Genomic DNA, 12,804 nt, shown 5'->3' with positions numbered 1-12,804 from the left:
TAATTAAAAGCAGGTTAAACGAACGTAATATTATGTAAAGAGGGGAAACGAAATCATAACGATATTTCGATTGCGTTCCGGTTTTGATAGCACACACGCACGTACACGCACACATCACGATAGCGATCTGAGTATCCGAGTAGGAACGTATTATAGACGTAGATATGTATTTTGTCGTTGAAACAAAACTGCACCTTCTTCTCTTCGCCAGCCCATAATAGGTGTAGGTCTAGGGAGGAATCCTATTATATCCGCAAGCCGGGAAAATTGTTATAATGTACATTCATGACAGCGAATCATAAGCCGTGACAAGGGTAATCCAGCTATATTTTTGTGCGCGATGTGTATAAGTGTTCTCGGCGTGGATGATAATATGAGAGAAATCATAAGAAGAATTTTACGCGAGCACTCGCACACATACACATAATAACAATATACTATAATACACGTATATACAGGCAAAAACGTATTTCCTGTGCAGGTACGGGCGGGACAAGCGTGACGGGTGGAAAACGGTTCTAAATTTTTCATAAACCTATATAATGCGGAACGTACGTTCTCGCGGTGTTCGAGATCGCGCAAAGCCGCGTCCAACATATTATTACGTTTTGCAATAGTGCATGATGTTATCGGATTGTATAGTTTGATCTGAAATCATTGCAGAAAATATCATAAGACAAAAACTGCAAATGCCCTTCGGAAACGCTAAACATTTTATTGTCCACAAGACACTATATATACCTATATAGGTACGTATATTACCTACGTATAATGTATGGCTTTTTTTTATTATTATTATCCTTATATTATTTATTTAGCTTTTTTTTTGTTCGCTTCGAATTATACGCTTTTTTTTTTTTATTATTCCACGCGGTGTATTCGTCGTTCACCACGCACCGACGACGTCTCGGCTGCTTATAGACCCCGCCCGCCGTAGATCCCGAAGATTTGCATTATTATTCGCGAAAAAATTATTCCGAAATAAATTTACACGCGCCATGACCCTCGTTATACGCGCATATACGTAGATTTCGCACGTAAATAATATTCATCGTTGTGCAATAACGGCTCAGCGGACTAGTATATTATTATATTTCATGTTGTTCAGTCGACGGCGGCGGATCGCGTTGATAATTTTATGGGTGATAAATTGAAATTTCGCGAGAAAAATCGCGATGGCAGTCGATTGGAGGACGAAAAAAAAACCCGAATCAAAGGCAAACATTTTCCATATTTCGTCTACACAATAATATATACGTAGAGTATCGTATAATAATACGCGTGTTTGTTATTATTATTATTTATCAGGAGTTATAATATGCGGACGGCGACGAAGACAACGATATTTATTTTGTTTCTGATTATTATACGAGCGTATGCGCGGCAGTGAAATGTAGTCGACGACGACGACGACGACAATAATATTTAATATTCCGTCACGGCGAGATTTATATCACGTTGGTGATTATGATGCGCGTTTATATACGTTTGTATATACACGACGAAAACCGTAAGCATTGGTATATATCGGTTCGCGTGTACCTGTACACATATATACATACAATGTATACTTACGTCGTGCGCAGACAGACACGCGTACTAAATAACCGATAAAATTCGCAATTACGCGACAGAGTAATAATATAATTACCCACCGTGTGTTTCCATCGTATTTCATCGTAACTTACGCGCATGTTTCTCCGAGAATAATAGGTAAATCTTTATTCGATTAGCCGTGCCGAGGGTGCAATGCAATAACGTTAATATCTATGATTATTATTATTATTATTATTATTAATTTATTATCGTCGTCGTCATTATTACAATATAATATAAATATAATGCGCACCGTAAGGACGATGATTAGCAAATCGGTAAAAATCGTCGTTAAACCGACGGCGATTAAATTTCTAATAATTTTCGTACGATATTAATACAGGTATCTCTGCGTGTGCACACATTTGCGCGTGTGTGTGTTTAAATAAAATGGGCACCGGCGGTGATGCGATCGACCTAAACACACGTCATTTTACATTATTATTATTATTATATATTGTCGATTCCAAACTCATATAACCGTATACGTATACGGTATACTCGTACGTATATATTATACGCGAGCGCAAAGTACCGCATTAATATTCACACACGGTTGTAGGCTAACCTATACAACAATCACACTATTTTTTAATATTTAATTTTTAATTTTTCTTTTTTTTTTCATACGCATTTATATTCACAAACATAAAAATATGTACGACACACCCATTATTCTCCGTTGGCTTTCTAGACCCGATTTGCACACAATACCGAAACGTTTAATGGCTCTTGTCGTACTAAATATATTTATAATAATAATACTGTCTTATACAGAAATATATATATGTATACGCCTTGTCTAATGTTGGCCGATCCTTAAGAGCGCGCACACTCATTTTTTCTGTATATTCTTCGGTCTCGTATTATAAATAATAATGTTCTACACTGGCACACATTATCGAATTCCCGAGGCGTCACCGTCATCGTTACATCGCATCGGCGGGGTAATTATATGATAATTACGTCGTAATTATTTTGTGACTTTTTTTCTGTCGAACCTCTTTAGCGCGTATCCCCCGACCACCCGACCGATTTTCGAAGTTCCTCGGTGTTGGGCTGCGCGACACGCCTCGCGTCGCACACAATACAATATTATTGTATATTGCTATATCATCATTGTTATAACTTATAGACTGTATAGTGTACTAGATATATAAATTATTATGTTTACAAGTTGTAACTGTATAGTTCGGTAAACGCGTATCGTTAAACATGATATGCAAGAGTAAGATCAATAAACTCTGGCATATCGCGCATCACACACATACTCACACGCATGTGTTGGATTTTTGGTGAACTCGAGTAGAATATTTTTTGCGTTTATCCACAAATAGTGTATAAAATATCGTGTAAAATACGATATGAAATGCGCGCATCAATACACGCGTGTACTGCAATATATCGAACTAACGTACGCGTGGACTTGTGGCGACGTTGGGGAGGGGGTAGTGGCGACTTGTTGTCTTTAAACCGAACGCGAGCTCATAATTTTATATTGTATTGCGGCGTATTGGGGTAAAAACTGTTTTAATATGAGTCAATTTTCAACGACATGCAACTTCATCTTTTTAAAGCATATATATATTTGTGCATTTACAATATGCATTTGCATATGTGTTTGTATGTATACGTAAGAGACACAACTTTTCGAGCAAAATCATATACGACGGCGTTTCTATATAAACGTACAGTGCACCGACGGCACGTAAGATCGGAAAGTTGATGCGGAATAAAACGAAAAGCTATCGATTGACGACATAATACATTTCGACGCGCTGAAACAAAGATCAGTATTTTTCGAGGCATTATATTATACGTACTTGTATATAGAAATTGTACACACACGCATACGTGTATACATTTATAATGTATATAGGTTTATGTATAAATATATATATATATACTTTAATCTATAATGCAATAATAGAAAACACTAACGAAAAGTGCATTTGTGCATCACAGCGTCTCATATCGTTTGAAATACGCTGCGCATATACCGGAATGAACATGACCAGGATTCGGGACGAAATTATGCATTTTATTTTATTTATTTATATGTATATTATATATTGACTGGAGATTTTTGGAAGGCATATCGAGTATAACGTCGAGCCGATGTTATGTTGATAAACATAAATTACCTTTTGTGTGGGCGAAGACGGAGCCGAATTCGCAGGACTGGACCGCGGACTAGCCGACGAGACGCTAGCCGGTTTTTGGTGTTGGGCCGCGAGCAGTGGCAGACCCAGGGCTGGATACAGACCCACACCTCTGGCGGCCAATGATTCCAGTATACGACCTGAAATGAGAAAACAATTTGTTAAAACTAAAATTCTATTGTAACACGTCGTTATAATATATTATCCGACGAAAACACATAGACTGCACCAAGTATTATCGCTGAAGTCGAATAGTAATAAACGTTTACCTATATATTTATATAACATTATATTGAAAGCGCTTGTCGTGCGCGTACAACACAGCGTTAACACAAATACCCCCGATGAGCTACTTATACACAATATACGTAAACATATAGACATAATATACAATAATACAGTGGCTGCCGTGTGTGCGTATACACGTATATTTACATAATCAACGCATTAGTCATTGTGTCACAGACGGACGTGAAATAAGGTAAACACGAAACCGGAGCAAAAAATAAAGGAGGTGAAAAATCGTGCTCTCTATCGCCTGGCGATACTATACGCGTACGTGTGGAAACCGACGACTATGACACGCCTTTGGGGCAATTTTTGTGAACCTGTCAGTTGGCGTAAGATAAGAATTTTATATAGGTACACACATACATTTAATATTTTTTATTTCATATTTGTATCGGCGGCGTGGAACGCCACGGGCGTCAGTAGCACACAACGGCATTTTTATTATGCGTAATGAAAATGTGGTTCACATATTATTACAATATATAATAATAATAATAATGTAATATATTTATGCGAGTATTATACATGTACATATTATTGTTATTATTATTCGTTTTTATTATTTATCGTCTTTGAATAACACACACGTTTATCATTTTTATTCTCTTTCTTTTGGCGGAAATCGTGAAGTGAATTTATATTTTTCACGAGAAATCGTGCGAGAAGTCACAAAAAAATCCAACGTCGAAAATCCCCGGAGTGTCTGTTTGACGTATCTAGAACGACGAACGTGACGAAGACGCGACTACGCTGTACTGCTATATTATAGTATAGTTGTCGGATGGTAGGAATACGCAAATAACGCGATACAGTCGACTCCGGAGATTGCCGAGATAACAGTACAGCGCACCCAAAGAGTTATCGTCGAATATCAAAAATTGTGCGCACGCATATTATTCAATTGTACGGCCATGTCATTAACACGCCGCTATAGAGCGTAGGTATAGCCCGTAGGTATGTTATAATAATATGCTATACATTTAACGTGTGCAAACTGTAATTTGACGTTCGCAAATAATAATAATAATAATAATAATAATAAAAAACGTTCGTAATAAATTGCGATCAGCTGTAGTAATTTTAGCATAGGTAATTACCAACAAAACACCGTCGAACTAGGATTTTATCCGAAAAAATTGTTTCGTCAGACCTCCGTGGTTGTATGCTTTGGTGAAATTCGCCGGTGGTGTGACTTTGTTTTTTTTCCGCGCGAATAAAAAATTATCGATTGATCTTGCAACCGTTTTACTGGCCATGATATTATTGTGAGACGTGAGTTTACGACGGATTTATTATGTTTTGTGTTAATTATAATGATTTGTATTCGAAATATTGTTTACTAGGGAATTCTTGAAAATTTGTTATGTCGTTTTCCGTGTTGTTTGACCAGTCGTTATTTCCCGGTTGCCTGTATATTATATACGTATAATATCGTATAGGTGTACATATTTGTAGTGTTTTATGTAAATACGCCCATTATGGTCGTCGAGAAACCGTCGTTTAGTCAGTATAACGCGTTAATCTCGTCGACACGGATCACGGTCGGTTATCGCCAGGTTAATGTTTTTATTTTTGACTGTTTTTAAAATAAAATATAGATATATGTTCCCCTAAAATTGCTATATCGCGTGAGAAGTCGCAAACGGTGGCTCCGGATACGCATTTACATGTTAAATTAAAAAGTAGTTTCCACTACTGGAATATTTTACATTTGACTAATTTATAGGTTTTTTTTTTTTTTTTACATGCCCATTTAATATACGAGTAAATATAGGAACCATTATTTCTCCCCAAAAATAATAATAATATGATACTAATAACGCCTTCGTAAAATATATATATATATTATTTACGTACAATAGTCGATATATAACTATTTTATATATGTGATATAATACTATCTATATTGTGTATACAATAAACGCCTCTACATTATATAATACCTAATAATATAACATTATATTGCTCTCGTGATCTGCATTTCGCCCCGCTACAGCGCGGTTCGCGTGGACGGGTTCAATCCGTTTTCTATTGTGACTCAGGGACCCGTAAAAGTGGAGCACAATGCGACGGTAATGTGACACCCGGAAGGATGAAGGAAAAAAAAAAACGATGAAAAAATTTCGAGTGTTTCGGTTATTTCGTTCCCGTCATTACCATCTTAATCCGCGTGCGTGCGTGCGTGCCTTTGCGCCGGGGGTTCGTGCTGCAGCGTCCGAAAAAAAAACCCTCGACCCCTATGTCACACTTGTCACCCCCCCATATCGTATATTATTATATATTTTTTCGACCGAATATTTTTGCACGAGGGTTTCCGTAAAATGGGTAAATATTATTTGCGGTGGAAACTGTTAATAACCGTACACACGCACTATCGTACACACTATTGCCGTATATACCTACCACGCACTGTTGTAGCAGTCCCCTTCGGCAGTTTGATATCCTCATTATTATATTATATATATATATAATTTATACGACGCACAGACACATGGGGAGATCAATTGAACAGGTTAAAAGCTATATAAACGAGAGGTTTTTTTTCGCTCCGCATAATATCCTGGGACCGGGATAATTTTTTACGTTTTTTAAAGGGGACTAATGGATGACATCCTATTTTGTTCCCACCGTGCTTGGGCGTTTAACCCGGAATATGATTTTGCAAAAAAACACAGCCAGCAGCTGACAAGATAGGTATAGGTTTATGCGTATACGTGGCTCGCCGCCTATTGTCGAAAACTCGGCAGGATACTTTTGCATTTATATTATACGATTTGACAATAAAAAAAATTGTATAATAATAAAAAGAGAAGGCTTCGATGATAGAGTTAGATTGCGTGTGAATAGTGAAGATCGTTTTATTTTATACGTTTTTTTTTCTCCCGAAGTCCTCGACGACGTACATAAGTAACAAAAAGATTAACGGCCTTTAGTGGAGACCCCAAAGTTCTTTCCCCAAATATATTGAACTAGAAAAAAGTTTTTTTTCCTCTTGTTTTATTTGTTGATTGAGCAATAAAATACGTTAACAGCATATTTTGTCAGTGATTTATGAAAATAATATATGCATAGTAGGGTATATATTATATAAGGTAAATAAATACAATATACGAAATTATAAAATATTGTGTGGATACCTGACACCTGTTGAAGGATATCACCTATAATTTACTGGGATACCCGAAGAAATTATTCTTATAATATTATTATATACTGCTATAATAGTTACACCTATATCATTGTTGGTAAATTATTCATGAATTTTTGGTCATTTTCAGACGAGTTGTTTATTTAAGCATTTAACTATCCGAAAAATTATGCATAATGCTATATAGAGTACATCCGCTCTACAGTTGTAATGATTAATTTCTACGAATTTTAATGAATACGTTTTGTTAATACACACATATACACTGCAGTAGTATGAAATATTAATGAATATAATAGTTCATTATTTCCGGGCAACTGTCTAGAATTATTTTTTTTTCGTCGGAAAAATGGAGATCGTCACAAGTGACTGGCTCTATGTTGGTTTTTAGACGAATTAAAATTTAAAAAATCCCAATGAGAAAAAATATAAATAAAGAAATAAAAATGTCAGTGATATTAAGATATTTTTTACCGCATTTGACTAGACGCATCCATCCATCGGACTAGTTAACAACACTACTACATAACAATAGAGTGAACATTTTCCACATGAGTAACTCATACGCGCAGGGAAGTAGTTCTTTTACCAAAAACAATGTACAGTCCATCGAACCATATATTTAAACCCGTAAATATTCTAGAAAGTATTTTCTCGAAACGTTAATTTCGAGTGGTTTGACTCAAACTATATATTATAAGTGCACTTTTCTTCGTATATTATAATATTTTACATATTGTATATGTATAGTGGCATACGTTTAATATGTATAAGGCGAGTAGTATTATTATACCACTTTATGCTTTACAATGTCATTTTAATATATTATGCTTAAATATCGTAATATTATTAAAACAAAAATAAAATTTACAACTAAAATAACTGATTATTAAGCTGCAACATTGATGATAATTTACAAATTTACGACGTGATTGAGTTATGGGTTTTTATAATAATTCAATTCATTAGAATTTTATTTACATTTTATATTTTATCGTGTTCAAATATTACAACAGACGCGCGCGCACACACATAAAAAAAAATCGAACTAAGTATTTTTATAAAAACCAAATTATTTGTGTATATTTATTTTCATGGTTAATGTATTGTATTATATTTAAACACGGACGTTGAGCATGCTGCAATGTGTTTGGCCACTTGACGAACAGTAGAATCCATTGAACACAAAAATCTGGTGTGTTTCTACAATGTGTTTTCCTATATAAGGCGTATGTGTGCGTGTTTAAGTATTTCTTCTTGAAAAAAAAAAAAAGTGGAAAGAAAAAAAATGAAAAAAGTTGTATAATGAACGTGCTCTTGGTAATATGAAATGGAAGTAAAAAACGTGGCTTACACTCGTCAACAAACTCCGTATTTGGTAAATCAAAACAGTTATGTTCATATTGATCGAAGTGACGTAAGCGTTTTTCGGTAAGCCTCTCTGGTCCGCGGATCCATCGTGACATCATTGTTTATCGACTTAAATAATAATATAACTACACGTTATCCTCTCCGGCCGTCCACCATCATATTATTGTAAATTATATAAATATGTATATTTTTATACAGCAGTGCATAGAATACTATCGGGCATAACAATGTATTTTGAATCTCAATACAGATATTTTACTGTTTTTCGTTGTGCACATTAGTGGTAGGTATAGGTGCTCGTAGTTGGGCATTTCCATCGTCCATAAGCCCAAGGGTCTACTATTATATATTACTTGGAAATCCTCGCGCGAACCTTTGGCCGTTGAACCCAAAACAAAAGAGAAAAATCTGATTACACACGTCATGCAGCTGTCGTGGTGCAGTTTTTTAACCCTCACATCGTTCGTAAATATATATATGCGTGTACGTGCGTGCGTGCGTGTGTGTATCCAGGACACCCGAAATAACGAATCGGAAGGGGTTACGTTGAGTTCCCAGAGAATAACCGAAAGGATTAAATAATGGGGGAAAAAAATCGTACGAAAATATGTTTTCAAGTGTTTTTCGTGTACATGGGGATAAATAATAAAAAAAAAAAAAAAACTATATATATACAAGATTATCCTACCTGGCCAGATGTATGCCAGCTGTATATTATTATAGTTTATGCCGATCCTCGGCGGGGGTTCTTTTGACATCTGCTTTTCCAAGTTATCGTTAATATAGGTTTACCTATAATTCTATAAACGTAATAGATACAAGTATAGAGGTACACCGAAAGTTCGAAGATTTCGGATGACCGCGTTGTTAAAAAAAAAAAAAAAAACATCAAATTAAAAGCATCTGAACGTATAACGATCGTTAGAATCGTATTAACGCACACGTATATATAATATATTATAATGTGTGTGTTTTGTAACAAACTATACTACCATTTTATATATAAATGTATATAATATCCACGTTAGAGTACCGCTATATTATACATTATTATAATTGAAACGGACATTAGTGTTCGTGTTTTCCGTATAATAATAATAATAATAATATTATTATACAGTATATAACTAATAGTAATATTATTATTATTAGGTATATACTGTATAATGTAAATACTAAAATACATAATATAGATATATACGACTTGAAAACGGCGAAAATTTAAACGTTCGGCCGTAATTTGATAACCAGCGAAATCAAATCTAAGACTGGTTTCGTGCAGTGTTTGTAGACACACGTCACCAGCGCAGACATACATAATATATAATATAGCTGCAGATATACGACTTTTCGAACCTACATAATACACGTCATATATGTACATATAAGGTTTTTAAACGTTATTATTATAATGTGCGACTGGGCCGAACTGCGTTCTGGTGAATGGTTTTCCATTAAAACGAGACAACTCGCCGTTGGTCTGTGTGTATTTTGACACGACTCTCTAAATCATTATAATAATTGATGAAAAAATCGAAATAATATAATAACGTCGTTAGAAAAACTCCGCAGAACAGCCACACGTGGGCGCTTCCAATTGTTCTGTGCGTACACGTAACATATCAATTAACGTGCATTTTTTCGGTAAGAATATAAATAAATCGTCGTCTGGCCCACTGAAGGGTGTTTCATAATAATAGGTACTACATCAACGCGAGGATTGCGCCAAAACGGACTCGGGTCATCTCGACGCGTAAATAACATATTATAATGAATCAGTTGGACAGGCATAAGAGAAAAATTAATCAAAAACAAATAAACAAACAAACACACAGCGTACCTATTACCTATTACACGATATAAGAGAATTAGATTATAATTTATAGGGTGTAGGACTATGTTTATAATACGCGTATATATATTATTATAATTTGTGATCAGCACGCATCGCGATAAAAACACGTCTGCAGTGCTCAAAACCGAATCCACGGCAGGAGACTCGAATATAATAATATCCCCACGCGTCCACTGTAGGTATGCACACACACACACACACACATATATATTGAACGAATAATAATAATATAATGGTTACAGAATGTGTAATTACAGATGTCGATCCCGGTAATAACCTCGTTATACATTGACGTATTTCGACAAATAACGGTCTCAGTTAAAATAACTACATGTCCACCGAGTATAATTTTCCAACCAGAGGCGGTGGACGAGAATAGTGGCGTACTATACAGGAGTAGAGTTTATCGTGCACGGGTGGTGTACACATGTATATACGACGTACGATATACTAGCGACGTCATAGTATTATGATGTAACGTGCACGCAGATAAAGGATTTTCCATTTAAGCGCCGCGCTTTGGTTTTTCGCATAAAACCGACAAATGAACGATTTACTAAAGAGAATAAAAAATAAACGAGTAAACGTGCTTTACGTCGACGATGGACGCCACAGCGGTTACCACGCTCGTAATCGCATATACATAACTCTGATTGGAGGGGCCTGTCGGAGGCTTTCGAGTTCGACAAATGTGTTATTATTTATTGTATACTATGAGCTCCCGAAATGGAGGCAAAAAAAATAAATTAATAACACGTTGCTAAATGAGATCAATGGCGAGTCGCATTGGTAATTTATGAGCACGATGTTCATTTGAGTCAGTATAATAGATGGCGGACGACTTAAATCAAGAAGAGGAGAAAAAAAATCAAGCACGCGCGTTTGCCTTTATAACCGTCTTGACAATCCACAGCGAAGTCTTCCAACGAACTTGCGCTGTGTACGGGCAAACCATTTTTTTTCAAACGACACTGTTCTCGACGTCAACGATTGTCTCCGTGACATAGACCGCATTGTCTATAATATTATGACTGTAATTGTGATAACATTATTGGGTGGCAGCTTTTGATATACACTTTGCCGGGCTCTGCTGTTGCACAGACAAGACTTCTGTGTATATACGCGTATACCTGTGACGTAATTCGCGTACACACTATGTATATACACAAAATATTACATACATTACTGCAGTCTTCAGAGTTTTACACTCGGCTCATTATATATGTATGCAGAGAAATGGCTAGAAGCTTTTTAGATCGAGTGGCAAAAAAAAAAAAATACTATAGAAATGTGCGCATTTGTACAAACAGTTTAAGGTCTAAAAGCCCTTGCAGACACACGCTACGCTAAACTGTGGTGTACATAACGTTAAACGGTATAACAAACTCTTGTGGTTTCGGCGTTGTTAAATGTATTTTAATCTCGATTGTTAACGCTTATTAACGCACCTATTTAAGATGAGTACACGTTTGGGCCAACATTAAACGACTTTATCGAATAGAATATACACATTTAATGTTGCGTATTTTATTATTTAATAAATAATTCAGACAATCGTGAATACGATATATATATATATATTGTATTCCATTAACGACGATGACGCATAGACTAATTGGTAACAACTATAGGAAACGATAACCGTGCACCCATTGTAGCCAGGAAAAATGAATCATATTTGTGTAGGTATTACAGTAGATACTCGCATATTTCTTTTTCTAGGTTTATGTAGAATATATTGAGATAGTTGTGCCTCAACGACTGTTATCTTGAACACGCGCATAACACATTTTAAGTAAAATCTCGATAAATAGCCTCAATGTCGTACTTCACCAGGTTTCACCGACCAACGTGTTCGCCACCTCCTACCACCGTAACATATTATTTTTTCTCGACTTTATAATATATTATACTATATGTAAGGGCAAAACCATTTATCATTGGGAGCACCGCGACCAACGCTAGCCAAGAGACACGCCCCGGTCGTCATTCTAGGCACAGACGACACAAATGCGCGACGTAATAATAAATATATTACATATTATATTATGTGCAGACCGCGGGCGTGATAATGCGATAAGGTTCGGTTTACGCGCGCGTGTAATATAAAATCCGGCCGGGGTCGGGCGCCGATACACGCGAACCACCGCCACCGCCGTCGGAAGGTTTCCGAAACCTTTCAACGTAGGAAAATAGTAACAATATTAATAATAATAAAACGAAAATCAAAAACGAAAAAAATAAGTAAATAATAATATAGTAATAGGAAATAGAAAATGCGAGGAAAAAAATTGTCCCAAAAGACACTGGGGTGAAATTTGCCATTGGCTGCAAAAAAAAAACCCGCATTGGCGAAACCGTACAAAGCGTGTTTTCCGCTC

The 12,804-nt window shown here is 35.8% G+C and overlaps 1 protein-coding gene across 2 annotated transcripts in view; it reads right to left on the bottom strand.

Moving 5' to 3' along the window:
• The window catches only part of LOC113556872 (zinc finger protein castor homolog 1), an 83,072-nt gene that overhangs the window by 37,045 nt on the left and 33,223 nt on the right, over positions 1-12,804 (bottom strand). For both annotated transcript variants that reach the window (XM_026962075.1, XM_026962076.1), the window contains one exon: positions 3,741-3,898. In XM_026962075.1, the coding sequence (XP_026817876.1) occupies positions 3,741-3,898 (158 nt within the window). The remainder of the gene's footprint in view (positions 1-3,740; positions 3,899-12,804) is intronic.

This window comes from Rhopalosiphum maidis, chromosome 4 (genome assembly GCF_003676215.2).
Source record: "Rhopalosiphum maidis isolate BTI-1 chromosome 4, ASM367621v3, whole genome shotgun sequence".
Classification (NCBI taxonomy): domain Eukaryota; kingdom Metazoa; phylum Arthropoda; class Insecta; order Hemiptera; family Aphididae; genus Rhopalosiphum; species Rhopalosiphum maidis.
Note: the sequence above shows the minus strand (reverse complement) of the source record. Positions and strands in the feature narration are given on the sequence as shown.